The sequence below is a fragment of the Nipponia nippon genome, unplaced genomic scaffold, assembly GCF_047370975.1.
Source record: "Nipponia nippon isolate SJK-2023a ecotype South Korea unplaced genomic scaffold, ASM4737097v1 scaffold_2, whole genome shotgun sequence".
Classification (NCBI taxonomy): Eukaryota; Metazoa; Chordata; class Aves; order Pelecaniformes; family Threskiornithidae; genus Nipponia; species Nipponia nippon.
This window is the reverse complement of record NW_028262336.1, coordinates 11,488,155-11,514,329: the sequence shown is the minus strand read 5'-3', so window position 1 is coordinate 11,514,329 and position 26,175 is coordinate 11,488,155. Positions and strand designations below refer to the sequence as shown.

The window sequence follows — 26,175 nt, the reverse complement described above, 5'->3', positions numbered from 1 at the left end:
AGCAGTCTCAGAAACCAAATGAAAACAGGCCATTTGGAAAATCTTTGACTCCCAAGGAGTTTGGTAAGGACACTTAGCATCACTGCATTAATTTCTACAGTGACAAGTACGCACGTACCCAAGAGGGTTGCCTCATCCCAGTTTCCAGAAACAAACCCACAATATGGAACAAGCCGATTGCAAATCCTGATTATTCACTTAAAGGGCTGGGTTGTCAGGTTTTTTTAAAGTTTGGTGCATTGCAGAACTAGGAAGGGGTGTAGGTGTTGCTGGCTAGAAGCAACACAGCACATAGCAAGGGATTTTTAGCGAAGGCTGCATTTCTTTTGAATTGTACTCTGACTAGTATCTGCTAAAAGAAACGTCACCCAGTGACAGGGATCTGTTAATACCTTAAATGCTGTGCAACTTCTTTTGTCTGTTACAGGATGCTTTACAGTTTGCAGGGATTTCACAGCCAAACAAACAGGTGTCATAATCAGAGCAGAGGAAAGATCATGTCATTCTTCCACAGCTCTGAGATGTGGAGAGTGATTACATGCTCTGTCAATAAACTTCTCTTACTAGAAAGAATACATCGGTTCTTGAGGGATCTAAGGGGCGCACTTTACTTTCCTGGACTGTGTGGAACAGCTTCCTAAAACTCAGTGAAATTAGGAACTAACGAAAGTAAAGTGGTGATGTATTTTATTTTAATTGTGAAAGAAATGGTTTAATACAGATTTTCTCCCTTCCTTGTGAGTTTGGGTCTCTGGCAGTCACAATGGTGACAGGGTACTCCTGTGTGCTGTTCCCATTAATACATTGTGGCTCCTTGGCGTGACGTGTGCATCCAACTGACCTGTAGCTGCTGCATGATGGCCAGAGATTAGCAAGGATTTGCACCGCTTTCTCTTCAGAACCTCCATTCTGTTTCCATCATCTCTCAAGGGAAGCAAAGCTAAGCCTGTGCAATTCTACCCTTCAGAGAGCACCTCCAAAATATATGGTGTTCAGTTCTGTTTCCCCTCCCTGTGCAATGTGAGCAACAAGGAGTCATAATGCCACTGAGCCTGGTTTATGCAAGACCCAGAAGTCAGAGGCCCTGTTATTTCACTGTGGGCTGTTGTCAGCTTAGTTCTTGACTTCCATATATGAGAGAAATGTAAGAACAAAGACACAGGAACAAATCTCCCTTGTGTCATAGAGTTGTCTTCATGTTAATTGGAAAGAGAGACAGAGTATTTTTGCATTTTGTCATATAGAGCTGATATCTGTTATTTCTTTCCTTGAAGTCATATTGCCTAATAAGGTTGTATAAATGGGAGGCTTTCAACACTTCATGATTTGGAGAGATCTTTGTGAGCTGGGGGATGTGTGGACCTCTTCACCCTCCCAACAACAATCTTGCTTTAGCTTTTGCCTATCCCTTACAAGTCCGTGAATTTCTGGAGGGTGTCTGTTCAGGGGTGCGGAGCGGGGAACGTCTGTTGATATCAAAACCACGCAGGCATGGCCTAAGGTATTTTTTTTGTGAGCCATGGCCTGTTTGACAATTTGTCCTCTGAGGAGCTTGCTGCTCAGTTTTCCAGCTGCCACGTTGCATTAGAAGGCAAATAAACACATTGTTTTGCCCTGTAAGCCGCTCATGTCCTTGACTAGAGAGAGAGGCAGGGAGGAAACAGTGCTATTGGGAACAGGAAGAAAAGTGTGAAGGGATCATCTTTGTGCAGCAGTTTGTGATTTGAAAAAATAAAAAAAATAGCGACTCCTGGCCTGCAAGCTCTTGGTGCTTTTTATTTCAGGGAGCTTTGGAGCATGAAGAAAGTAAGACCCTTCGTTTTCAGCTTGAACTTTCTCAGGTTAAAGCAGAGTTTGAAAGGAAGCTGACAGAAAAGGAGGAAGAAATGGAAAACATAAGGTACTGTGCAGGAAGCAGCGTGGTTTTTTAAGGGGAAAATCTCAAAAGACCAGAAATATTCTCAAGACCCAAGCCAGTCAAATGCACCACAGGTAGTTGTGCCAGCACAAGCAGATACTGTCCATACGAGAAACAAAGACAGCTCTGTTTATTTCCCAAAAGGCCATCTTACCACATTACCATTTCTTAGTTCAAATATTCCTGTCTGTTCAGCCTCTGCCAGCATACGCGTAAGCCTGTCATGCATACCACATAGCAGCCGTAACACAATTGACTGGCATAACCAAAGTCGCAGCAGACCGAGGGCCACTAAGTCTATATGTTTACAGTATGGAGACAAGTATGTCTAGAGAGCTGCCTTCTCCTAATCCTCTAGGATAGTGGCCTCCCAAGGGGAACCACAGGCAAAATCAGCAGTACTGCCTCAGTGGTGCTCAAACCTATGTTATCTGAAGACAATCTTTACCTCTGCATTTAGTTAATTTATGCAGTTATAGCTACACTGATTGTGGGAGGATGTGAGGAGCTTGATGTTATGTGTACACCATTTGGGTAAGCAGTGAGAACTGCAGTGGTACAGAAAGTATGAATTATAAAAAGAGAGAAGCTTGCGGGTGAAAGGGATAAACAGGAAAAATGGAAAGCAATTAGATGACAGGAGGATGATGTCTTTTGTCTCTCCCCTCCCACCCAGCACAAACCCTAATCTGAAGAGTTACACTCTTAAAATGATGCTATGCTGGGCCAGGTTTTCAGCAATGTGTGTGTGCAGTTCTTCAGAAAACTCCGGTCTTGAATTAGTCAGTGTTGCAGCACTATTAAGCCAAGAACTATGTCATTGTTTGTTGGTAGGGAAGGGGAAGTTCAAGGCTCACCTTGGCCAACACAGATACAAGGACTGATTGTTTAAAAAACAAATAATGTTTCAGTCCTTTCAGATACTATCTTCTAATGTCCTGCAGATGTCTAGATTACAGAGATCTCAGGACAAGCTATCCTAAACAATGCTTTCTGCCTCAGCTTTGTTATGGATGTTTTGCTGCTAAGTTGTTCAGCAGTCATATCTAGGGCACAGTTCAGTATCTTGCTGAAGCAATAAGGCCCTCAAGGTTTTCCTTGTTGACTCGGTTCCCAGGACTCCTACGCTTTCAGCAGAACTTGGCCAGCAGCAATAGAAATGTTTCCCTGTGTGAGTCATATTCCATGCTTTGAGTTACCTTCTGGTTGTAAGAGAGCAAAACTTTCATTGCAGGACTTGACTGTTAGAGAGTCAAGAAAATTAAGCACCTGTCTGTATCCGTGTTGCCATCTTTAAATTGGCACTAAGCTGCCTTTCACAGGGGGACCAGGCTGTTAATTAGGATGGACTTAATCTCTCCTAACTTCAGATGTTCATAACACAGATTTCTCTTCCTGAATTATTCCCCTTATAATTGAGCATAAGAAATGTGTTTCAACATCTACTCTAAGACACAATAAATTGTAGCTTACACATGCCATTTACTATAAAGAGCACCTAGAGTAATTGGTTTAGAATGTAGCTGCCTACCTTCAGTTTGATTAATCCCCTCCACTAATGCCTTCATAAAAAGGCTGAGATGTAAAACATCCCAGTAAATGATTCAGTAAATGTCTTGGTGACTGCTAAGCTTGAAGTGCTACTTGTTAGGTTCAAACCTGTACTTGCTTGAGTTTACAAGAGACCTGAGAGAACTCCTTGCTCCAATAATGCCAAAGGAAACGTGGGAGAAGGATGCTATAGGTGCTTGCAGATCAGGAGTTAGCTGAGGGTGTGAAGCACACCAGCCAGTTAGATGGAAGCGAGGCACTAGAAACCTGTGCTATGTATGTCATTCAGAAATATACTACTTCGAGAAATGAGACACTTTCAGAAAGTGAAGTACTGTTGCATGTAGTTCTACATTCCTGTGCGGAGAGGAAAATTACTCCATTCACCCTTCATGTCCTTTTTACGTTATTCCATAATCAGGAGAAATCAGCAACGCACCATAGATTCGCTGCAGTCGACCCTTGATTCTGAAGCCCGGAGCAGAAATGAGGCCATCCGGCTCAAGAAGAAGATGGAAGGGGACCTCAATGAGATGGAAATCCAGCTCAGCCATGCTAACAGGCATGCTGCAGAAGCAACAAAATCAGCACGTGTCTTGCAGACACAAATAAAGGTACTCTGAGAGCTGCCAGTCCCAAGCACCCAATGGTAGGTGCGGGCTACATTTCGTTAGCACAAAGCAAAACAGCAATGGTGATGGTAATTAACGGAGAAGCTACTCCCAACAATGTGCAGGGAAAGCCCTTAGTGATCATGTCTGGCGTAAGAGAATACTGAAATGTGGATTTCTTCCAAGACTTGCATACAAGCTGGTTGAAATCCAGTCATAAAACCCTTGCTGCCTACAGCCTCCCGCAGGGGCAGAAAGCTACAACGTGAGAAACTGAAAATCTATGATCTTCTTGTGAGCTGGCAAGTCCTTTTAAAGTGGAGAACAAGTCAGTTAGCTGGAGTACAGGGAGTGTGTGTATATTCAGCTTTATAGTTTGCGTCAACATTTGTAATAGCTTAAAAAAAAAAAAGTGCTTTGCTAAGACACCTCGTAAGTCATCACCTCTCCCACGCCTAAGCAGCTAGTTCTGCCTCAGGCAGAACTGCCAACTCTGACAGATTTGAACACGCAGGTTTTTCCCCCGTTGCACCACATATCACAAAAGCTACTCGGCTTACAGTGTGGAGGAAGCCTTTCTCCAATAAGGAAGCACTAACATTCTTGAGGTAGGCCCCATGCAACCTCTGTGATCTGGGGTCCTCTTCTGTAAGCACAGCAGGTTGAAATGGAGTCGCACTGGTAAAAAAACCCAAACATCTGTTTTGTTATAGGAGCTTCAGGTGCAGCTGGATGACTCAGGACACATGAATGAAGATCTGAAGGAGCAGCTGGCGGTCTCTGACAGGAGGAACAATCTTCTCCAGTCAGAGCTGGATGAGCTGAGGGCTTTGCTGGACCAGACTGAACGGGCGAGGAAGATGGCAGAGCATGAACTGCTGGAAGCCACTGAACGTGTGAACCTGCTTCACACTCAGGTTGGCTTTTTCTGTGCTCTCTCCCTCACTGGGATAAACTGAGCCTTGTCTATTAAGCACTGACACTGTTTGTCCATAGCCTTCATAAGTCAGACACACCTTGCCCTCCTTCAAGGGAGAAAATGAGGGAGAGGAATTAAGTCACTCTGTAGATATGCCACCTCACTCCCTTCAAGTTAGCTGGAATTGATGACTCAGCCAACTGCTTTAAGCAGTTTCCAGAAAAAGCAATGATGGAAGATAACGAGTAAACTTTATTTCTTTCCTCCTTCAGCACTGTAAAACCAGTTTCCTGCTTTAGTTAAGCCATGTCTGGGATGGGTGCAGCATTTCTTTGGAGAAGTGAGTTTCAGGGTGTTGATGTTACTTAGCAATGATACAGAGGCTGGGTTCTCACAATAGGTGTATTATGCAGGGCAGGAGACTACCACGTCGCGGGTCTTCATTAATATAGGCCTTTGGACTTTGTCACAGCTGACACTACAGTTTTTACAGGGCCATGGAGAGGCATGCCCTGAAGCGCCAGCATTTTTCCTACAAAACCAAAGCTTCCCTTCGCCAAATAATTAATGGTCAGAAGGAAATGAAAATGTGTTACAGGCTGGCAACGTTTTGCAATGTGTCCTCCAGCCCACAATGCCGTGGGACTTCTGTTTTAATCACCTGATTGACTAACTGATAATGGATTGTTAGTTTTCAAAAATGAACTGGCTTCCTCATTCTTTTATTTCAGCCCCTTGCTTATTATTTTATCTAAACCGAAACCTGAATATTTACACCTTTGAGAGTATTCTTAATATTTACTCAGTCTGAAGCTAAGCTACATAGTAAAGGCCAGCCCTTACCATGTACCTGAGTCTCCCTTCTCAAATCATAGAATCGTTTAGGTTGGAAAAGACCCTTAAGATCATAGAGTCCAACTGTTAACCTAGCACTGCCAAGTCCACCACTAAACCATGTCCCTAAGCACCACGTCTACCCGTCTTTTAAATACCTCCAGGGATGGGGACTCCACCACTTCCCTGGGCAGCCTGTTCCAATGCCTGACTAACCTTTCGGTGAAGACATTTTTCCAAATGTCCAACCTAAACCTCCCCTGGTGCAACTTGAGGCCGTTTCCTCTCATCCTATCCCTTGTTACTAGGGAGAAGAGACCGACCCCCACCTCGCTACAACCTCCTTTCAGGTAGCTGTAGAGAGCGATAAGGTCTCCCCTCAGCCTCCTCCAGACTAAACAGTCCCAGCTCCCTCAGCTGCCTCCTCATAAGACTTGTGCTCTAGACCCCTCACCAGCTTCATTGCCCTTCTTTGGATGCGCTTCAGCACCTCGATGTCCTTCTTGTAGTGAGGGGACCTCTACAACTCTGTGTAATGCAGGAGTTGCAAAAATCAGTAAGCCTTGGTGTGCGGTGGTATTTAGAGAAATTGTGTCTCTAATCCCTTTTCCTCCTTTTCCACTGTTCCTTTGGGGAAAACTCAATAAAAGAACACAAGCCTGATCAATCAAAAGAAGAAGCTGGAGGGTGACATTTCCCAGATGCAGAATGAAGTGGAGGAATCAATCCAGGAGTGCCGAAACGCAGAGGAAAAAGCCAAGAAAGCAATCACAGATGTAAGTAGGCTGGTTCCTTGCTCACTTCTTTTCAGCAGCGCAATGTCTTAGGACAACCAAGTAAATATTTCCCAGGTCACCATTTCTGTGCTTGTTACAAAGCTCATACATCCAAAGTGCTCCACAGTTATCTCGAGGTAACTGATGAAACTACAAAATAAAACAGGCTAGAGGCAAAAAGAGAGGAAGGACTTCTTCCTGATTTTGGGGGGTTGGTTTGGGGGGGTTTTGTTGGGTTTTTTTTCCCCCCAAGAACACAGTTTCCACTGACCTCAAAGTCTCAGGTCATGTCACCTTTGAATCAGGTAAATCATACACCTGGATAGGCTAAACCAGTTCAGACTGAACTAGCACTAACTGGTCTCCTGGTGCACACAGAGTCTGATGTGAGAAACAAAATTACTGAATCACAAACGAGGTACCCTAGAACTAGGTGTCTACTGGAAAAACACGAGGCCTAAGATCCCAGGAGGAGAGACGGAGTGCATTCTTCCTCTAGGGAAGACATAATTTGGGCAGATATAGTTTAATTTCCCACAGACCTGGAGAAATCCATGTCTTCAGAGTTCAGCTGATGTATCGCATCATACCGACAGACAAAATGAAAGTTAGAACTGGAGGATTCTGTGAGTTACATGTCTAGAGTGTCTGTCAGCTGACAGCACTATTACTGCATGTCAGAGTGAAGATGGTGATTGTCCTTGATTCGGCTCCAGCCTGGATTGCAATGACTGCTGTCTTCCGATGACTGCTCAGTGATGGGTACAAAATCTGTAAATGGCTCTTGGTGGCAGGCACAAACATCAAAGCAGGAATGAGCTAACTGGCACCCTTGTTACTTGTCTTACAGAACGGCCAGGGACTATGTAAGATGTTGAAACTGAGATTCCTGTCTCAGCACAGACTGCAGAAACTGGTCTGCTGTTACAGCCGCTCGGGCAGCTCTCGTCTATGGGAAATTTGTCTGCCAGTTGTTTTAATCTACTACCTTTCAAGAGCTCCACACACCAAGATTAGATTTTGAATAAGCTCTAGGTAAAATGTCTGTAGTGAATGGCACAGACTTACTTGTAGGCATTATAAATGAGGACATCATATAGCACAGATACTAAAATTAAAGAAAAAGGTCGGGTGCAAATCTTAAATCACAGCATTAGAATATGGAGGGAATAAAAGGCCTCCAAGGCTATTCTGTCTTTGTGTTTTCTCTGTCCAGACATGATAGGCACACACGAGAGATTCTCTGGAGCTTTGGGTACAGTGAATGATCCAAGTAGTGGATAATCCAAGATCGATCTCCCATCATTTCTTCTGAGACATAATTCAATAGCATAAAAGAGCTGCTGTAAAATGTGATTGTTTTTCAGGCAGCAATGATGGCTGAGGAGCTTAAAAAGGAGCAGGATACTAGTGCTCACTTGGAGAGAATGAAGAAGAACATGGAGCAAACCATTAAAGACCTCCAGAAGCGATTGGATGAAGCAGAACAAATAGCCCTGAAAGGTGGCAAGAAGCAGATCCAGAAACTAGAATCCAGGGTGAGTTTGTGATCCAGCTTCAGACCACTGTCTCCTGCTTGCAGAACTGGGAGTGGGTAGATGCCCTAGGGCTACCTGGTGAGTTCGTAGAGGCCAATAAGGGACACTATGAATGCTTTCCTCTGTTTCACAAAAGGCAGGTGAGCAGTTCTTGGAGGCATGCTTCCCCTTCATCATCCAGCTACCATGAGCTGTTGTAGCACAGCAGATGACCAAACCCTTGATTAATAAAATAATCAAAAAAAACCCAATGTCTAAAACTAGGAAAAGCCTCTGCAATGCTTGCTTCAGTTAAACTTTTTTGGCCTTTGCATATGTCTGCACCTTTGCTGGTGCAGTTTAAATACATTTACGAAAAAGCAGAATGGAAAGGTGACATTTTGATCTGTTCCTGAAGTTCAACTCTGTGGAGATGCTGAGAAAACGAGCATTTCTTGAACTGTGAAACAAATTATCTGCTGCTTTATATACGTAGCATAATGGCAAGGGTTTTTCCTTTTTTGCAGGTTCGTGAGCTGGAGAATGAACTCGAGACTGAACTCCGTCGCAATTCAGATGCCCAAAAAGGAGCCCGCAAGTTTGAGAGGCGCATAAAAGAGCTGACTTACCAGGTATGCTGAGGACTGTAGTAACCACTAGGTCCCTGGAAAGAAATGCGTTCTCCCAGTGTCATAAGTTGTCTCAGTGCCTCAGTGAAGGATGAAGGACGAAGGATGGCATTACCCAGAGCTTTCTGATTGTAGGAAGCTTTAGGAATAGGAGGAACATCTCCCTGGGGCTACCCATCATCTTGCTTGCCTCATTGTAACTAATGTTAGAAAGCCTCTATTGCTGGGATTTGGATGGTTTTAGCACAATATTAATACGGAGCAGGCTTAGATGACCATTCACACTGCAAGAGAAGAAAGAGCCCAGCTGTCTCTCAGCTATGCTGATGTTGTGAAAAAGAGCCAGAAGGATTCAGTTGACTGTAACGCATCACTTAGTGTAGGGTTGCCCAGTCCCAGGGCTCTGTCCCCTGTTGCTGAGCAGCAAGGCCTAGTGGTGAGCCTCCCACAGGTTTGCCGACAGCTGCTGTTGCTGCTTGCCTTTCAAAAAAGGTCTTCAGCACAGAGCACTGATCCTTTTGCTTTCAACAGCATTCTTAAGAAGATAATCCCATCCATCTGCTTTAGGAGATTATTTAGCCTCCTACCTGTTGTTTTACTCTGACTTTTGTACGCAGAGGCTGAAGGTTGTTTTCTTAGAATACAGTGCTCTGGCACAGGCAGACAGAATTAGCTGGTCCTTCTGCTTCTGGACTGTGACAGCTTAAACCTGGCTCCTTTTACCAGAAATGCCTCCAAAGTAGATTTTTAAACGTGGAATTTACATATATTTTAGGCCCACCCATAGGTCTGTTTCACTACATAATGACACGCCCTATAATGACAAGAGTGCTCCTCATCCCTGAGGAAGGAACTGTGTGTGTGTTAATGTGTATACTTCTGAACATGCGTGCATATATATATGTATGTGTATATGTATATAAACTTACATATATATAAAAAGGGGGAGGGCACTCTCTTTTCGTCCTCAGCCTCCGGGGTCATCACAATATGGCTTGTTTGTATTTTGAATTATATGTTTCTAAAATGATATCTATGGCAGCCATACCCATTTCATTGTGGGAGATGCTTTAGGCCTTTTTACACTGTCAACCCAATTAATGGTGTTCTGATGCAGTCAGAAGAAGATAAGAAGAATCTGGCCAGGATGCAGGATCTGATTGACAAGCTACAATTAAAAGTGAAGAGCTACAAGCACCAAGCAGAGGAAGCTGTAAGTAACTACTTGGGCCTTTTTACCTTTGAGAAATGTATTGTCCTAAACCCACATCTTTAATCCATAGAGGATTTTAGTACAAATACACATTTTGTGTGTGTATTAATATTTGTATTTATATTCATATTCATATAAACCCTGTATGTATAAATGTATTTATAATATATACAAAATAAAATACATAGCATATGTGTTGATTATATTTAAGAAAAAGTATTCAATTTTCTCTTAAGGTTGCAGTATAATTTGGAAGGGAAGGGGGGAAGGGAAGGAACAGGAGAGACTTTTTTCCCCCCTGGTCCTTCAGGAGGCACGTTGGGAACCTCCCAGTTCACTTAACATGGAGAGTGCCACTGGAAACATCAACTCTGTAAAACAACAGTCTCGGTTCTCCGGGAGGCAAGTGGTTGCCATACAGCTGTTACCTAGTCATGCCGAGCACTTCCCATTCCACTTGAAATGGAAAGCTTTGTTTCACGTGGACAGGAGGAAATCAGCTGCACTGCTTTCTCTCACCAGGAAGCTCAAGCCAATCTGTACCTTTCAAAGTACAGAAAACAGCAACATGATCTGGATGATGCTGAAGAACGGGCTGAAATAGCTGAGTCTCAAGTTAATAAGCTGAGGAGCAAGTCAAGAGACATCAGCATGAAAAAGGTATGGTTATACCCTATGGGGTAAATGTGACTGTTTAATATATGTTAGTGGATGCTGTGTATGCGGGAAGATCTGTTACATCTCTTAAAGTAGCATGGACTAGGATAAATTCTTGTTTACTACTATGTTTTTTAGTTTCAGTCTACTCTTTATTTTAACATTAAGGTAAGCCTTTAGGACAGCAATCTCGTGCTTAGGCAAAATGAATTCTCTGTCCTCTTGATGTTGTCATTTAACCTCTGTGCTCAGCAGACAGAAGTTTCCAGAACTGGTGATTTTGGTTTGGTGGGTTTGTGTTTTTTTTTTTTGCAAAGGCTATTAAAAAGCTCCATCTTTTTCTCCCTCTGATGATGTAGATTTCTATGCATGTAATACAGCCTGGGCATTACTGCACTAGCAAAGTGCCAGATATTTTAACATCGCTCTTTCAATAACTTACATTGATGTGAAGACCTGGATGAAAAGAAAATATTAGTGATTAGTCACTTAGGTGCTGGTAAGTCATTAGTAATTAGAAATATACTTGTGGTGTTTTGCACTTGAGCAGAATGGTAGTAGAATAATATTGAGGAAACTAAAACGTGCCCAAGGACTTGGTCTGGAACTGAAAGCAAACCTTTGCTTATCTATGCTTGCCTTGTGGCAACCAGGGCAAGTAAGAGTGGGGTTGTTACTTGTAGGATTGATAGAAAGAGGAGCTGGGTCATTGCTTCATCTATTTCATTCGCAAGTGAAACATAAAATGCCACGCCTAATGTCATGTAAGTTTTATGGAGGTGACAGCTCCTGAATCAAGATAGAGGAAAAAAAAAAACCAAACAACTTTCTGTATAATTTTGGTATTTTTATCTTATTTCATCCCAACACCTTCCCTATCTCTTCTGTATCCACCATTCTGTGGGAGGAAACACTCAAATTTCTGCTTTTATATTGGACTAATAAAGTCACCTTTGACTGATACAAATGACTGTAGCTCCACCGTCTAGAGCAGAGGTATATTAAAACTGCATGAAGATCTGATCTCTCACACACTTACGTCTGATGGAAGCAGTACTGTAACTGAAGCTCAAAATAAGTTTTGCAGCTTTTAAGAGTAAAAAATTCCCACATAATTTTCTTTAAATTATTCCAGCCCTACAAAAAAAGTGAAAATTCATATAAGTTCACAATGCCACAGCATCACACAGACACTGAAATAGGTAAACCATGAAAGTAATGTATTTTTTTAAATACTGTGGAGAGTGCTGTTTATTCCCTGTATCTTATTAGTACCCTCTTTCTGCCTCAAATATGCAAAAGTTACAGAAAAGCGGATGTCTGATTTTATTAGTCAGATGCTAGTTTGCCAACACCAATTCCAGCTCTGGCTTATAGCAGAGTATTGCGCTGTCAGAAGATGAGCTCAACAGTACACGCAGAGGTGTCCTCTCCACAAAAAGGGCCTGTGGCAGTAATGGCAGTGGCTGCCGGGAAACACGTTCAGGCAGTGCAAGTGCTATCCCAAAAGTCATGGCGCATCTCCTTTGAGGAGCAAAAGGCATCGGAGAGACTACTTGAATCGTGTAGCATTAGAGATACCTTGTCTACTGCTACTAGTAGCCATGTTCCTGGAAACTCTGGGAAGCGTGTGTGATTCAGAACGAACACCACCATCTGTTGAAACGGGGTTGTATAGAAATCATCCGCTGCCACAGGGATATATACTCCAGCACGAGGACAAGAAACCTGTGGTGTTAGCTGAAGTAAGACGGCAAAGGTTGGCTAGACTGGTGCTAGTCTACTTCAGATAAGAACTGGTAATACCAGGGAGCCATTCACCATTAGTGAAGAGACCCTTTTGTCATTTACTTGTGAACTTACTCTAAAACCCCCTCAACACTTCCATTTTTAACAGTTGTATACTATCTCAATTGCATTTCAGGTTCATGAAGAGGAGTAAGTACAGTTCAAGCTGACAGATATGAGAAGATGCTTGATATAATCGGGCACAACTGAAAGCAGATGTAGAAAAAAAATAAGCACTTACAGAAATAAACATCAAGTGAAAATCCAAAGAGACCGTATAGTGTATTTCATTCATTTCTTTGTGTTTCTATTTTGCCAAGCCCCAGGGATCAATAAAAGATTACATCTTGCCAACAGCCCACTTCATTATGTTGGAACAAATCCTAATTGTCAGATCTCTGACAAAATCAAAACCAAGGGCAAATCCAGTCATGCTTCACAGCCTCATGTATTGCATGTGCAGATTGTTAAAGCAGCACAGATTAAACCTGTGCAGGGGGGCAGCCCTTAAAGCTGAGATAACCCAGCTTCCATCTGTCCTGCCAGTCGAAGTCTGTATGAGTTTTGTAGGAGAGCAGAAAGTAAACTTTTTCACATGAAGAGTCAGTTTAGAAGCTTCCACTGCTACGAGCCAAAGGACTTTTGTTCGCCAGCGGCAGGAGAGACATAGAGGAGATGCTGTGGAAGGACATGTCCCATCAGCACTGCCTGTGGCCCAGAAATAGGGTGTTCTCTTGGATCTTTTCCACTTTTAAACAGGGAAGTTGTCTTTGCTTGAAATTAAAATACGATATGAACTGCAAAATAGTAAGCCCTCTCTTTCCCTCATACTGAAAAAAGAATTCCCTCAAAACTTAATCTTCTGTGGAAACTTTTTCATTGTCCCTTTAGGATATCCAAATTCCACTTTTTCATGCCGACTCCTCACATACGAGTCTCAATTGGCTTTTTTTTTTTTTTTCTGTGAGTTCTGCTGCTTGTTGCTGTTGCTCAGACAACCACATTCCCAGGTGGCTCTTAGTGTAACTCAACAGGGAAGGAGAAGGAAGGCTTTGTTCTTTTCAGCAGCAATCTCAGTAGCATCTGTGTGTGCAGGGGGGGATTTTCTTCCGGTATGTCAAGGTGCTCATATGATTCCTCTTCTTCGGTATTTCTAGTCAAAACAAAAATGTTTGTAAGAACTACTGATGTGTAAAATTAATCCTCCGGTGGGAAGAGAACAAGGCACTCTCACTATAAATACAAGTCAGTATTTTCCATTTTAACATTAGCTGAGCAAAATAAACATCCACATAACAGTGCAGAAACATTCCTGTTTCTTCCATTTAGTCCTCCATCAATGTAACTGGAGCTGAGTTAACCTGTAAACTGTTCCGCTTCATCTGATTAGGATATGTTAAAGGTCTCAACAGTTCCCAATATAAATGAAACTTGCTTAAATTCTTACATTATCATCTCTAAAGCATGTTAGCGTTAAAATTGACTAAAAAGAAGCATGCAAGTGACTCTCTAAGTGAGAGAAAAATGAAAAAAGACTGAGACTCAATCATTTTGGAGTTGTCTTTCTGGTGTGTTCTTGTCGAACCTCATGGTAACCATTGCAAAATGGCTCCTGAAGCTTACCAAATTCAGGATGTGACAAAATCTTAAGGCCCAGGGGGTCTGAAGGTACGTCTCTCCATGGATAGGACTGTACGGTCAGGCACAGAAACATGTAACCCTAAGGACTAAGAGCTAAAGCTCATTTTTTTAAGGATACCCACCACAAATGCAGAGGAAGGAGACAGAATACTGTAAGACAGAGCCAGCCTATTACAAATGCACAAGAATAAAATGCATTCACTTGAAGATGCTGTACCCTAGTAAAGAGGAGAGATGTATAGAGAGATGAGATCGGGGACCATATGGTTATAACAGTCTCCTAAACAAAGCAAGTAGTATAACTTTTCACACTGAAGTGTTTGGTGAGCTTTGATGTTGGATATAATTGAAATAGTAATTTGAGCCTTAATGAAGACTAGGTATGTGCATTCTTTGAGGGACTCCACGGTTTGGTTTGGGGTTTTTTTGGTCTTAAACACAAGTGAGAGAAAATAAACCAGTTTGATTGTTTTTAAAGCAAGTTATCAGAAAGTATTTGTGAAGGGTAACCAACTTTTTCATCTTTTTATAGAGCACAGGAGAGCATCTGGTCAAGCGAAGGTCATGTTAACATTGTTACAACCAAAATACCATTGCACAGATGTACCAAAGAGGGCCTTTTGGACATAGAAAATAGTAAGAATGAGCACAATTTATTTATGCTGAGACTTCTCATCCTACATATTGTCAGGGTTTTTTTGTATGCTTGAACCTGTGAAAATCAAATTTCTGTTTTGGTGAAACATTCAAGGTCTGGATTTAAGCTTAATAGTACCTTTAAAAATAAATCCCCTAACAATTGTACATACCTTGATCCCGAAGACGGAACAGACTCCTACCAGCACCAGTATAGCGATCACTCCTGCCACAATTGCCCAGGTGTTAGCTGAACTTTCTTTAAAAATACAAATTCCAAAAAGGTTAACAGAAGTACTTTGTACCGCAAATTAATGTTCGCTATTGTTCACTAAGTATATCAAAGTTATGATTTTGCTCTTATTAATAATCTAAAAGTTATGATTTAGGGAGAATGTCTCAGTTTCTTTTTAATGTTACTAATACAACAATGTTCAAGTTACTTGACCTATACTATAAGACTTTAAAGTGGTACTTTAATGACTTAAGTGTGAATAGCTGAAAGCAGCTTATTTTACTTAATTATACTGATACAAAATTCCATGTGTGCTCATGTAATGCGATTTGATGACTTCTTAATACCAGTCCCGCTTACAAACAATCAGCTGCCCAGTACGGCAAACGCTGCCTCCAGGCACAGTGCTCAGCGCCATTAACGGTACTGCTGATTTCCAGTAGAACAACTCAGTAAGCGTTATCCAGCCTGGACCACAGATTTCATTATTTCCATTGTGAAATCTTTCCAACTTTCATCTAAAACATTTCCCAACTTGATGATGCAACCATGCAATCCGGCTGGTCACAAGAGGCAGCAGATCCTCAAGTGGGTGGTAACAACGGATTCCACAGGAGATAAGAGCCCGTCTAGCAGAGGTTGGTCCTGCACAGCACCAAGTGTCTCATTACGCCAGCCAATTTCAACAACATGAGAACACTCAGACCTGGAGGACTCATTCCTTTAAGTACAGTTCTTCTACTTCAGGCTTCCTTTCCACTGCTGCGTCTTGTCCAAAGAATTTGAAAAACTCCACGTTCCTCTGGAAACTCGCTACAGCTGTCTAGCAAACAGTTCAAAAATGAGAACTGCCAAAACAGAGCATTTAATCTAGTCATCGTCTTTAGCTTGGCTCTGTCCCCACATGCAGACCTATATTTACATCTCGTCAGTTGCTTTGGTAGAGCAGCTTTAAGCTGCGACCTTTCTTTACACAGGAGAAGGCCTCCAAAATGATTGCAAATTCACCTCACCTTTCCCCTTCAAAGTCTCCTTTCCAGGGGCACTTGGAAATCTTTCTGACGGTTGAGCAGCTGCTGTGCTATGACCACGATCCAACTTACTGACCTAGCTCGTTCCCTTATGCCCTGCTGTCTCTATCTGCTTTCAGCCTGTGCTGCCACGAAGATGCTAACCTCTCTGGTAAGTGTCTTCTCCGTTCTGTGTAATGTATTTCTGGTCCACGAGTAGGAAAATTCTGTGAGCGGCACAGTAATTTAGCCACTAAAGAGGGGACTTGTATCACCTACGGGTATTGTAAGATCCATCTGCAGAGAGCAGCTAGAGCAAGGTGCTTGTAGAGGATGACCCAGATCATATTTGGACTGAACAGGGCACGTGTCAGTCTCCAGTAAACGTACAGGGAGACTGATGGACTTGGGCGCACAAGTTAGGAGCATCAGTTAAACGAGTAACTCCTTGGGGATTTTCAGTGCTCTCCACTTCAGAGGCACAATATTAGATTTACAGGATAAGGAAGATCATGCTGGAATTTGAGCTGCAAGGAAATGCGTTTGTCCGACTTAACCATTTTCTTTAATCTAACTCCCCTCCTACAGACTGCATATAGCCGCCGCCATTTAAAACACACCCTACATGAAGCTTTCAGACTGAAACTAAGCTATCATAGGGGAGGGGGGAGAAAGGAAGACAAAAATATGCAGTTGTTATCGCTTATTCTAGCCCCTTTTCTTCTATGTAGCCTCTATTTTTCATGTCCTACTGGCCTGTTTCAAGTTCTCTTCTTAAAAAAAAAAACTACAAATGAGGTGCCCTATATTCGTTCTCAGTCTTTTAGGCGATTGAATTTAATTGTGTAAAATGCCTATGTGCTACTGTTTGTTTGAATGTGGTTTTTTTATTTTTTTCTCCTCCCTTTGGACTGAGATTTGAGGAGGCTGCATCCCAAACAGCATACTATGTTTGAACAAATCTCTAATCTAATTTTAGAAAGCTGGAGTAAATTTTTGTAACCTTAGGTAAGAGTTTCCAACAGACAGAAAAGTTAAGCTGTAAGTCTCCCTGAAACTGGAGACGATGAAATAACTGTAACTAAGACTTCACAGCTGGAAATTTACTACGGTTCATAAAAACGCAGGCAGGCATGCATACAAACATACATATCCCCAGGTCTAAAAAGGACTGCTGTGTAGAATTAAAGCTTTGAAAAGAACAACTGTGCACCCTCCTCAACAAGGTTTCTTCTGCAGGCACATTTACACCACATCTCTGGGCTTCCCTTCCTCTCCCTGCTACCTTTAAAGACCGTGTTTGCTATCAGCGGAACATTTAGGACATGATTCTGAGAGTTTCCCTGCGCCCTCACCTCTGAGGGCAGCCACCAATTTTGAGATCTTTGCCACAGCAAGCTGCTAATTGAAGAAAAGAATCTTCAAGTCTTTAAATAAATACATCTTAGGTAACCTTTTTTCCCTGGGACAATAATAACAGAATCTCTCTTCTACCCACCTGTACTTATTACACAAGATGATTTTTCTCAATATTTTCTAGATTTCTGATCGACCCTTTGGCTCCGCATTCCCCTCACTGGTCCCCATACTCCAAAATGGGAAGAGCAGCAACTTACCAACTCGCAAAGTTCTCACAGTAAGTTCTGTGTAGTGAGGTGTCGAAATATTACACAGATATTCTCCACTGTCACTTACAGTCAGATCACGCAACATCAGTGAAAAGTCACTTTGGTTAATCTGGGCTCGAGGCTGGTAAGAGTGAGATGTACCATTGAAGGAGGCCAGGACTGAGATCACAGCATTTCTGTTTAATGTCCAGACAACGCTGAAACCTTCAGTGTTTGTAGTGTTATTGCTGTATTTACAAGGAATTGCAGTGCTATTTCCTTCCACATTGGACAGTTGGTCTGAAACAGATAATTGACAAACCCTCTGCAATTTTTTTTTTTGAAAATACTGTGAAGGTTATTTAGACATTTTCTGATTTTTTTCTGAAGTCTGATGCTACTGTGGACAAATATAAAAACATATTTCATTATTTTGATGTCATATTCAAGCATCACAGTATGCTTCTAGAAGCATCTGAAGATTTTAAAAGCAAACCTATCTTACATTAAAAAATAATATTATCTAATTGGTATTAGCTATACTTAGAAAATTATTGTGTTTTCATTTCCCTATTTCTCCTCTAATTGGGGGTCTCATTAATAAAAGTGATTCAGCCTAGTCTAAGTTACTGTGTAAAGTAGCATGAAATTCCACGATTGGAGCAGAGAGAAAATGCAACTAATCAGATGCCTGCACATTTAAAGCAAAAGGGTAAAACTGTTACAACATCATTTAATTAAAAGAATAAAAAGATTGTATTTAGTTAGAAAGAACTTTCGGCTATGGTGGACCTACGTACTTTACCTGTCTGTGGGGAATGCTTACAATTAATGAATAGCTTTAAAAAAAAGGAAGGGGAAGGAAAGAGCAGGTAAGTGGAACTAATAGCTAATGTATAAAATACTAATATAATAAAAATTAATATCATAGCACAACTATCAATTTGACAGCAGGGATTTGCTGCAAAGGAAGGAAAACCAGAGGAGGCTGTGGTGGCTGGCAGTCTGCTGGAGAGGAAACTAATATGTTATTTTGACGTGGTATAACCACGCTGGGCTTCTGTTTGCGGGGCTGAATGAACAGAGGTGTGGGGCTGAAAACCATCAGGACAAAACAAAAGAAAATTGTACCCCACACTGCTATTCTGTAAGGAAAAGGAAAGCAGTCTATTTTCAAAACGTTCCAGTGAGAGGATAGATGGATGCAAACAAAAGCGTACTGAAATGTACCTTTTTCTCTTGTGGGTCAGAAGGATAGATTAACAAAATAGATGCTTAGAGTGCATTTGTAACCGACTATGATGCCATACTTGAAACCTTCTATATTGTAAGCTATTGTATGCAAATTAGAAACTGCACTCTTGTTCTGAGGCATAGGCAGTGGATTCAGAACTGAGAGCATCTGGGTAAACTTTAGGGGGAAATCAGGGTGATGGAAGCAGCCATGCACATCTCACAGGGGAACTGCTCTTGCATTGCTCTTGAAATGCAAAGTAGAAACTAAGAAACAGAAGAGGTGGAAAAGTACCAGTTATTTACTTGAACTGAATCTCCAGTGAAATTCAGGAGGAGGACAAAAGCGAGAGTTGAAATTTCATAGCCCTGTTTTTCCTTAACTAACAAAATGAGTTGCTGTTTGCTCAAATGCAAGCTTGCTGCTCTCCACTCCCACGCACCCCCAGCCTCAGCCCGGGCACCTGAGGATGCACTTGCAGAGAAGCACAATGAAGGCATCAAATGGTACTGAAAAAACTCTCGCAGAAGGTGGGGAACAGACTGAGTAAGGAGCACATGCATCTAGAGCAGCAGGCAAACTTTCCCCTCCCTCATATAACCCACAGGTTCACTAAGGTTTCCATGTATTTTGGCTGAGTTAATTCTTTTCTTGACAGAGTGTAAAGTTAGATTATTATGCACGTCTTGAAACATGAAATTGATATGGAAAAAATGTTCAGAGTAAAGCTACCTTACAGAAGTGTGAGCTACCTCCTCTTATGCCTACTTCTTGGACAGATGCTGCCTTGTAACAGACGAGTTTCAGAGAGCAAGGCGCATCCTTTTGCACCATCCTATACCCATGTTGCCCCACTGCAGAAATACTGTATTTTAAATTTGGCTCTCAAACCAGCTGTGACATTCAGTAACGCTGCAGGAAGAGACTTCCATTCATTCCTACCTTGCATCTTCCATTCAGCAGCCCACTCTTCATAAGGGAGATGAATACGGCAGCCGTAAGGATCAGCTGTGTTTATAATGTTCTGGTCACTTCTCAGAGAATAGAGAACTCCATCCCTGGTTTCATGCCGACCTGTTTCTTTGATGGATGTGTTGCCTTGTACCCAAGATATACGTGGTGCTGGGTAAGTGAAAAAGGCATAGCACTTCAGCATCCTTTCTGTGTCTGTCTTTTGGTATTCCAGTGCATAATAAGAGGAAACTGTAGGTTAAAAAAAATTTTTTTAAAAAAATCAATCCTACTACTTTCAAAATCCTTTTTAACTTGAAGTGATTGGTCTTTTGAAACAACATTGGGGAGAATAAACATAGCTGAGAAGAAAATTTAATCTGTGTTTGATTTCAGAAGAAAGCACAGCATTACTTACTGTCAGTGCCAGGGTCTGTACCATCCCAAGGAGCCACATAATGTTTTAAAACTCAAGTATACTACCTAGTTACCCTTTAGAAATCACAGTGCAGTAGGTTATGAGAACAAGTGCTGCAGTGAAATTTGTCAACTCATGTTACAACATTTCACCAGAGAAAATGAATTGCCTGGTAATACCATCAGGCCCAAAAGGCGCTCTGTTGGGTCGGAGGATTTTGATTCCATGTAAGAAATAACACGAGAAAATCTGTTGGTGTAATCCCATTTCCATTGATGTGATCCAGGCATTTTTGACGTCTTACTGACCTCTTACGTGCAGCGTGACTTCCACTTCTGTTTTAGTTTGCTGTGTTCCCACATAGCAATTATAAGAGCCCTCATCAGTCACGGTCAAGTTACTCAGTTTCAAGGAGGCATTTCCACTAGGAATGTTCTCATGAAAAAGGTGTGTTCTGTGTCTGTAATCTGGGTCTTGGCGTTCCAGCTGATCACTCTGGTAGTAGTAGCTGTGCACATATTTGTCCCCTTTCTTCCAGTAAATTACTTCATCATTCCCAGGTGAGAAACGACAAGGGAGGATGCAATCCTTGGAAAACAGCCCCATCACTGTTTCCTGTTTTGTACAACCTAAAGCCCATAAGTATAAATGAATAAGTTAAATCTAGTCTACAAGCATATTTCTGCCCCGCTCTATCCCTGACAAAACAATGCTCTGGCAGGCAGCACATCCCTACCGAGTGCGCCAGCAGCTCTTTCACAGCTATTCTGTAGCGTGAGTCTCTGGGACAGCAACGGTCTTCATTCGTTTAATCAATATTATAATGCAGACCCCTGGTCTTTGAACTTACAATCAGTTTAAGAAGATATCCTGAGTAAGCATCTATGTATTCAAATCAGCACACTGCCATCTTAGCACCTGAGCTTTGAATGTGTTTCCAAAACCACCACCTTCAACCTCAAAACCTTTTGAGCTGCAGCTTGCTACTTGCTCAAACGTCCATAGTGCTGCCATGTTGCAATGACCTGGGTTACCAATAACCTCACGTAGTGCCAAGCAGTTGTACCATCACAGAAAACAAGGACCTGATAGTACAACCATCCAGGAAGGACAGAACTTCTTGAAACAGCTTCACCACCACAGATAGTGTCAGGGAGCATTGTCCCAGCCCCTGGAGGTAATTAAGGTGTGGATTCCTCAAAATTAATTCACACAAGTGGTAGCATCTGATTGCTGTTAACATTTAATTTAGGCCTTGCTGGCATAAAAGAACAATTTTAAATGAATCTTTTTAAAAACTGACTGCATTAACTTAGCATTGTCGTATGGACATTCTTGGCAAGGTCAGACAACCTTTTAGGCTGGTAGCGAGTGTCCTGCTGCAGCTGTCTTCTTGGAAATTTTGATGCCCTCTCCAGCTCAGCCGGCAGGGCAATCCGGATGGCTTTTCCTCAGACATCTCACTGCAAAGTCAACCAACGTGCTTCAAACCATTTTCAGTATGAACTGACAACTAGTGCCTGCTGAGCAGTCGCACAACACGCTCCACCAGCCAAGCCATGGGGCAGAAACGTGGGCAGGTAACAGTTAGGGTGCTCCGTGTGCTCGATGGCCATGACCATCCGTCCAGCCATCTTCCAAACAGTCGTCTTTTGCTTTGGCAGTATTTTACGTTACCCCAAATCAATTCTTTACCATTAATAAATTGTTTTAATTAATTAATTCCCCCTATTAAAAATGAGTAATAATTGTCAACTTTATTATTTTTCATAAACAACAGAGCTAAAACCTACCCCAAAGTGTAGCACCTATGTGAAATAAATAGATGAGAAGAGCTGGTATTTTGTGTCCCTTCATATCTTCTTTGACTCACAGTAGACTCATGTCAAACTGACAACATAAAAGGAGGGGAGAAAACCTGTTTAAATGCAGGTAAAAGACGTACCCTAATTATATCATTTCCTTTGTACAGCTTATTAAGGACTGTAGGCTTTTGTATCGTGTTTGTTGCTTGCAACAGTCTTGGCCCAGACTTTTGGCCTTAAGGTCATTATATACTACTATACATTTAATAATGGTTGAGGCCCTCTCATTGCCATGTAATCCTTTGCAGACTGACACTTTCTGATTATTTTTAATAAATAGGAAGTGTTTACCCTGAGTGTTCTTACAAGGCTAGGAAACATTAATCTTCGTTCATGAACAGGACGCTGAGGAAAAATTATCAAGTACAATTTCCAAAAAGATATAAGATGTCCCTTGTCAAGCCAGATTTTTTCTGCTTCCTAAAATATATTTTCTGATTACTGCAACATTTGACTTTCTGAGGTGGGAAATTTGCCTGCATTTGCAAATATTGCAAATATAAAGAACTTTTCACATTTTACTCTCCACCAGATCAAAAGGGCACCAGCTGAACTTCCAAAAATGTGTCTATGGACGTCTAGGGTAGGAATGCAAAGGAGAAGGAGGTTCTCCCATCACATCTTCTGGTTTGTCAGTTAAATAACAATGAACTGGAAGCTCTTGTGCACAACGAAAAAAAGAATAATCTTACTGTAACTGATAGACCGTATTCTTCCTCCACCCAGGCACACTGTTCTAAAATATAGTGTACTGCAGTGGAGAAATTACCTCATGAATCAAATAGCTTGAAAAGAGTCTAAAGAGCTTCCCCTAGTCCCTCTCCTCTCCTCAAGGGCCAGCTATGGGTACCATTCCTGACTTACCCAGGGCACAGGTTTAGCCAAGCTTGCTAGCCAGTTCTTTTAATACTAATGAATATTTTGACTGGTGTGTGTCACCGTATTTCTGGTGGATGTGAATCTTGCGTCCCAAGGATTTTTGTATTTTATTTCCTTTGTAAAGCTAGTGTGATTATTTTATGTATTCTCACTTTTCTATTAGGGAAAAAACCCAACAGAGGGACACCAAAATATTAACCTTGAGACAGATACGATGCAAGAGTAAAAGAAACACTTATGATATATATTTTTGTTCCGTGTTAGCAGCAATTGCCAGTGTCTGCCGCCTTTTCCTCCTTGCCTTGCCAAGTGGTGGACATCATGTTTTATTGGATTTTTTGCTCATTTGTCCATCACTTCCAACTTGAGTAATACAATATATTGTGCTTGATGTTTGAATTTCAGAAACTGCAACCAATGCTAAATTTCCCTTAGTGAGTGATCTGCCACGTTTAATAGACAGACTGCGCCGTTTGGCAGTGACGCTCTGAGAGTAACATGGTTCCAACAGTACCTCTGCGATTCCTTTGGGGGTTGCATCACGGACCGAAGCCTGGACAGCGCAGGCTGCCTCGCATCTTCTAGCTGTACTCCATAACGCCATACTGGAATACAGAACTATAACTGGTTACCTGAAAATTTTCATGTTCAGTGCAAATCTTAGCTTTGGATCTTTCCGCTGTAGTGTGTTGAGAAAAATGTTTGTTGGTCTGTAGAAAAACATGAGGAGTGCAGGCTCTGGCTGGTCTTTTTAGCACATCTGGGGTCTTACAGACATAAAGTATATGTCTGCTGATAGTTAAGAGCACACTGCAAAGTACAGAATAAACATGCTTTTCCTGTTTGTTACAGACCTAAATGGCATGACCAAGAAATCACACCCTAAGGCTTTGTAGTGAAACATCAATATGAAATTATTTATACAGACAGCGTACAACTAGAATTAAGATCACTACAGTCACATCAGCTACCGATGCTCTAGTTTTTGGGAGACTTACTTCATACAGAACCACCACAGGCTCAACTGGGCAGCAGCTCAGCCAGGGTTTCTGAGAGCAAGGCAAGGCACTAAAATGCATCTTCCAAGACATATAGCGAAGTCGAGCACTGAACACCTCAGACAGTGGTAGGGGCAGCACTGCACTTGCTTTGGCTTCTGCTTTTTGCTTTTCTTTCATTTGGAAATCAACATCAGATGGCACATGCTTTCTTTTTCTCCTATTAGTCAGTAACCAAACCACATGTCCTACATAATCTTCGAACTTTGCATTCGATCTGAGCCCTTATCAGAGCACTGCCCTAGCATACAGGCATTGGGATCAACCTCTGCTCAGTGAACTTTGCTCTGTGGCCCACTTTGAGAGAGGCCATGGATATTATAATACTCTCCTAACCCTGTCAAACAAAAGCTATTTATTCCGTAGTAAAAAGGATTCTGAGTAATTCCTTTTCAAGGTAACTTAACAACAGCACGTTTCAAGCACACACACACACTTATGACGACTGGAAATGCCTGAAGATTTCAAGTTTTTCCAACAAGCAAACAAGAAAAACAAGTTCTAAAAAAGCCATGTTAATCACGTAGTGCTAAAATCTTGTACTAGCCACAATGATACTAGCTTTCCAGAATTTCCCCAGTGAATCTTCAGGAGGATTTTTCTGCAGTAGAAAAGAGAATTAATTCTCTGCCTCCCCCCAGTGAAACCCTTATGACTTAAATGCTAACTCCATACTTCAGTTGTTGAGAAATACTCCCAAAGGAAGAAGGTTCCCACATTCTAAACATCCAAAATTATCTTAGGAAGTAGACTAAAAATACTGTGTTTTACCTCAATATACACATATCATATTCCCCACCTCCCCCCACCCTACGCACTTATAACACCGTAGAGCTGTTATAAGAATGTCAGGGGTTTTTTACCTCTTCTGATTTCACAAGTAGCCAAGAAATTCAGAGTCGTCTTGTTTCAGGTGTTTCTTTCAGGCAGGGTTTATATATATATATGTATATATATAAAAATAAAACAAATATACAGCTCTCCTGAAGCCAAGGAACTTTCCCTCTTCCCTGCTACTTTTACAGCCACACCTACACATACCAGAGCGCAAGTATTTCATTGTCAACAAGTTCCTTCCTGTCCCACAAATGAAAGCAGTTGTTTCCATAGTGTGAACTGTGTTTCTATACAAGTGAAGCTTCCATACCTTTTGCATTCATTTAGCCCTCTTTGGGCTTAAAAAGCTTTTTCGCTTAACCGTTTCTTTTGCCTGGCTTCGTTGAACAAACTCTTTAACAATAACTCCTGCAAGTCGTGACCGAGTAACAGAAGAAATCAGTTATTGTCAGAAATGTGATTTCTACAGCAGTAGTGATTCCACTTGGGGATCGTGCTTGGGCGTTATGAGAGCGTAAGCACCACAGCTACAGTAGAGACTGGCAACTCTCTTACTAAGGCAGAGCGTAGGAACGTGATGCAGGGAGCAAGGTAAATGCTGTACGGGCACAGGACAAAAAGAACGTAAGATACAAATTATCATGACGCTCTCCTCAGAAAGCTGGTAATCTGAAACAAGAACAGTAGGTGCCTTGGGCTGTCCGCAGGGTTAGGTAATTATTTTCTAATAATATTTCTCTAGTGCTTCTTTTTCTCTGGACAGTTCAAGCCTTGTGTGTGCTATTTGGTTTCCAGTAGAAGAAACTGATAGAACGTCTCAAGTATTTTAGGGAGGAGGGCTTAGCAAAAAAACAAACAAAATGCAGGAAGCCGTGTCTGTCCTCAAAGATCCCAGCTGGTGGTAGCAGCACGCAGGTGAGGTGTCTCTCCTGCATTCCTGGGAGGACCAGCTTTCCCACCTGCTTTCCTCCCCACTTACCTGATCTCCATTCAACGCCTCTGCTCTCAACAATTACTTTTCCATACATCCAACTGTAAACTACTGCACCTCAGGCCATGAGCTTTGCTATCAGCAGGCAGAGTTGCTGCCTCGCCTCAGCCTGCACGGTCTAACGTGTTCACAGCTTAGTATTAAATCGGGTAAACGTTTAACTGAGGAACCAATGCAAAAGCCCGGTACTTACACACGCAAGCCCGAGGTTGAGCCAACCGTCACACAGACAAGAGCAGCAAAGCTTTAAGAAATGCATCCCCCGCCTGTCGAAGGGTGATCGCGGGCCGGGCCGCGCACCGTCAGGTAGTATGAAAGGAGACACCCCTACCCGCTCGGGGCTTGGCCCCTGGAGCAAAACAACAACGCCATTTGCCCCCCACACCGCGGCCCGCCGTCT

General features: G+C 42.1%; 2 protein-coding genes across 12 annotated transcripts in view; one reads left to right on the top strand and one right to left on the bottom strand.

The window, feature by feature from the left end:
- MYH15 (myosin heavy chain 15) overlaps positions 1-12,686 on the top strand; it is a 49,381-nt gene extending 36,695 nt beyond the window's left edge. Inside the window, exons 35-43 of the mRNA XM_087756185.1 lie at positions 1,785-1,900; positions 3,891-4,083; positions 4,794-4,997; positions 6,484-6,609; positions 7,977-8,147; positions 8,654-8,758; positions 9,873-9,968; positions 10,491-10,628; positions 12,550-12,686. Coding sequence (XP_087612311.1) covers positions 1,785-1,900; positions 3,891-4,083; positions 4,794-4,997; positions 6,484-6,609; positions 7,977-8,147; positions 8,654-8,758; positions 9,873-9,968; positions 10,491-10,628; positions 12,550-12,567 — 1,167 coding nt within the window. The 3' untranslated portion in view covers positions 12,568-12,686. The remainder of the gene's footprint in view (positions 1-1,784; positions 1,901-3,890; positions 4,084-4,793; positions 4,998-6,483; positions 6,610-7,976; positions 8,148-8,653; positions 8,759-9,872; positions 9,969-10,490; positions 10,629-12,549) is intronic.
- Positions 12,671-26,175, bottom strand: HHLA2 (HHLA2 member of B7 family). 11 transcript variants are annotated; one of them, XM_087756191.1, is made up of 8 exons: positions 25,969-26,175; positions 23,404-23,494; positions 21,939-22,035; positions 20,454-20,774; positions 19,719-19,979; positions 17,552-17,842; positions 14,864-14,949; positions 12,671-13,566 (listed from the first exon to the last, which is right to left on the bottom strand). In XM_087756191.1, the coding sequence occupies exons 3-8, from the start codon at positions 22,000-22,002 to the stop codon at positions 13,540-13,542; spliced, it is 1,050 nt and encodes a 349-aa protein (XP_087612317.1). In that variant the 5' UTR covers positions 22,003-22,035; positions 23,404-23,494; positions 25,969-26,175; the 3' UTR covers positions 12,671-13,539. The 11 variants fall into 11 exon arrangements, with proteins under 11 accessions (XP_087612317.1, XP_087612316.1, XP_087612314.1 ...); XM_087756190.1 differs by lacking the exon at positions 25,969-26,175 and adding an exon at positions 25,764-25,898; XM_087756188.1 differs by lacking the exon at positions 25,969-26,175 and adding an exon at positions 24,811-24,962.

Excerpts from the sequence above, each read along its gene's own strand:
- HHLA2 (XM_087756191.1), bottom strand. The coding sequence starts at position 22,002 with ATGAAGGGACACAAAATACCAGCTCTTCTCATCTATTTATTTCACATA. Across the intron at positions 14,950-17,551 it reads TGTGAGAACTTTGCGAGTTG|AAAGTTCAGCTAACACCTGG; the intron begins GTAAGTTGCTGC and ends GTATTTTTAAAG. Across the intron at positions 13,567-14,863 it reads GTTCCGTCTTCGGGATCAAG|AAATACCGAAGAAGAGGAAT; the intron begins GTATGTACAATT and ends TGTTTTGACTAG.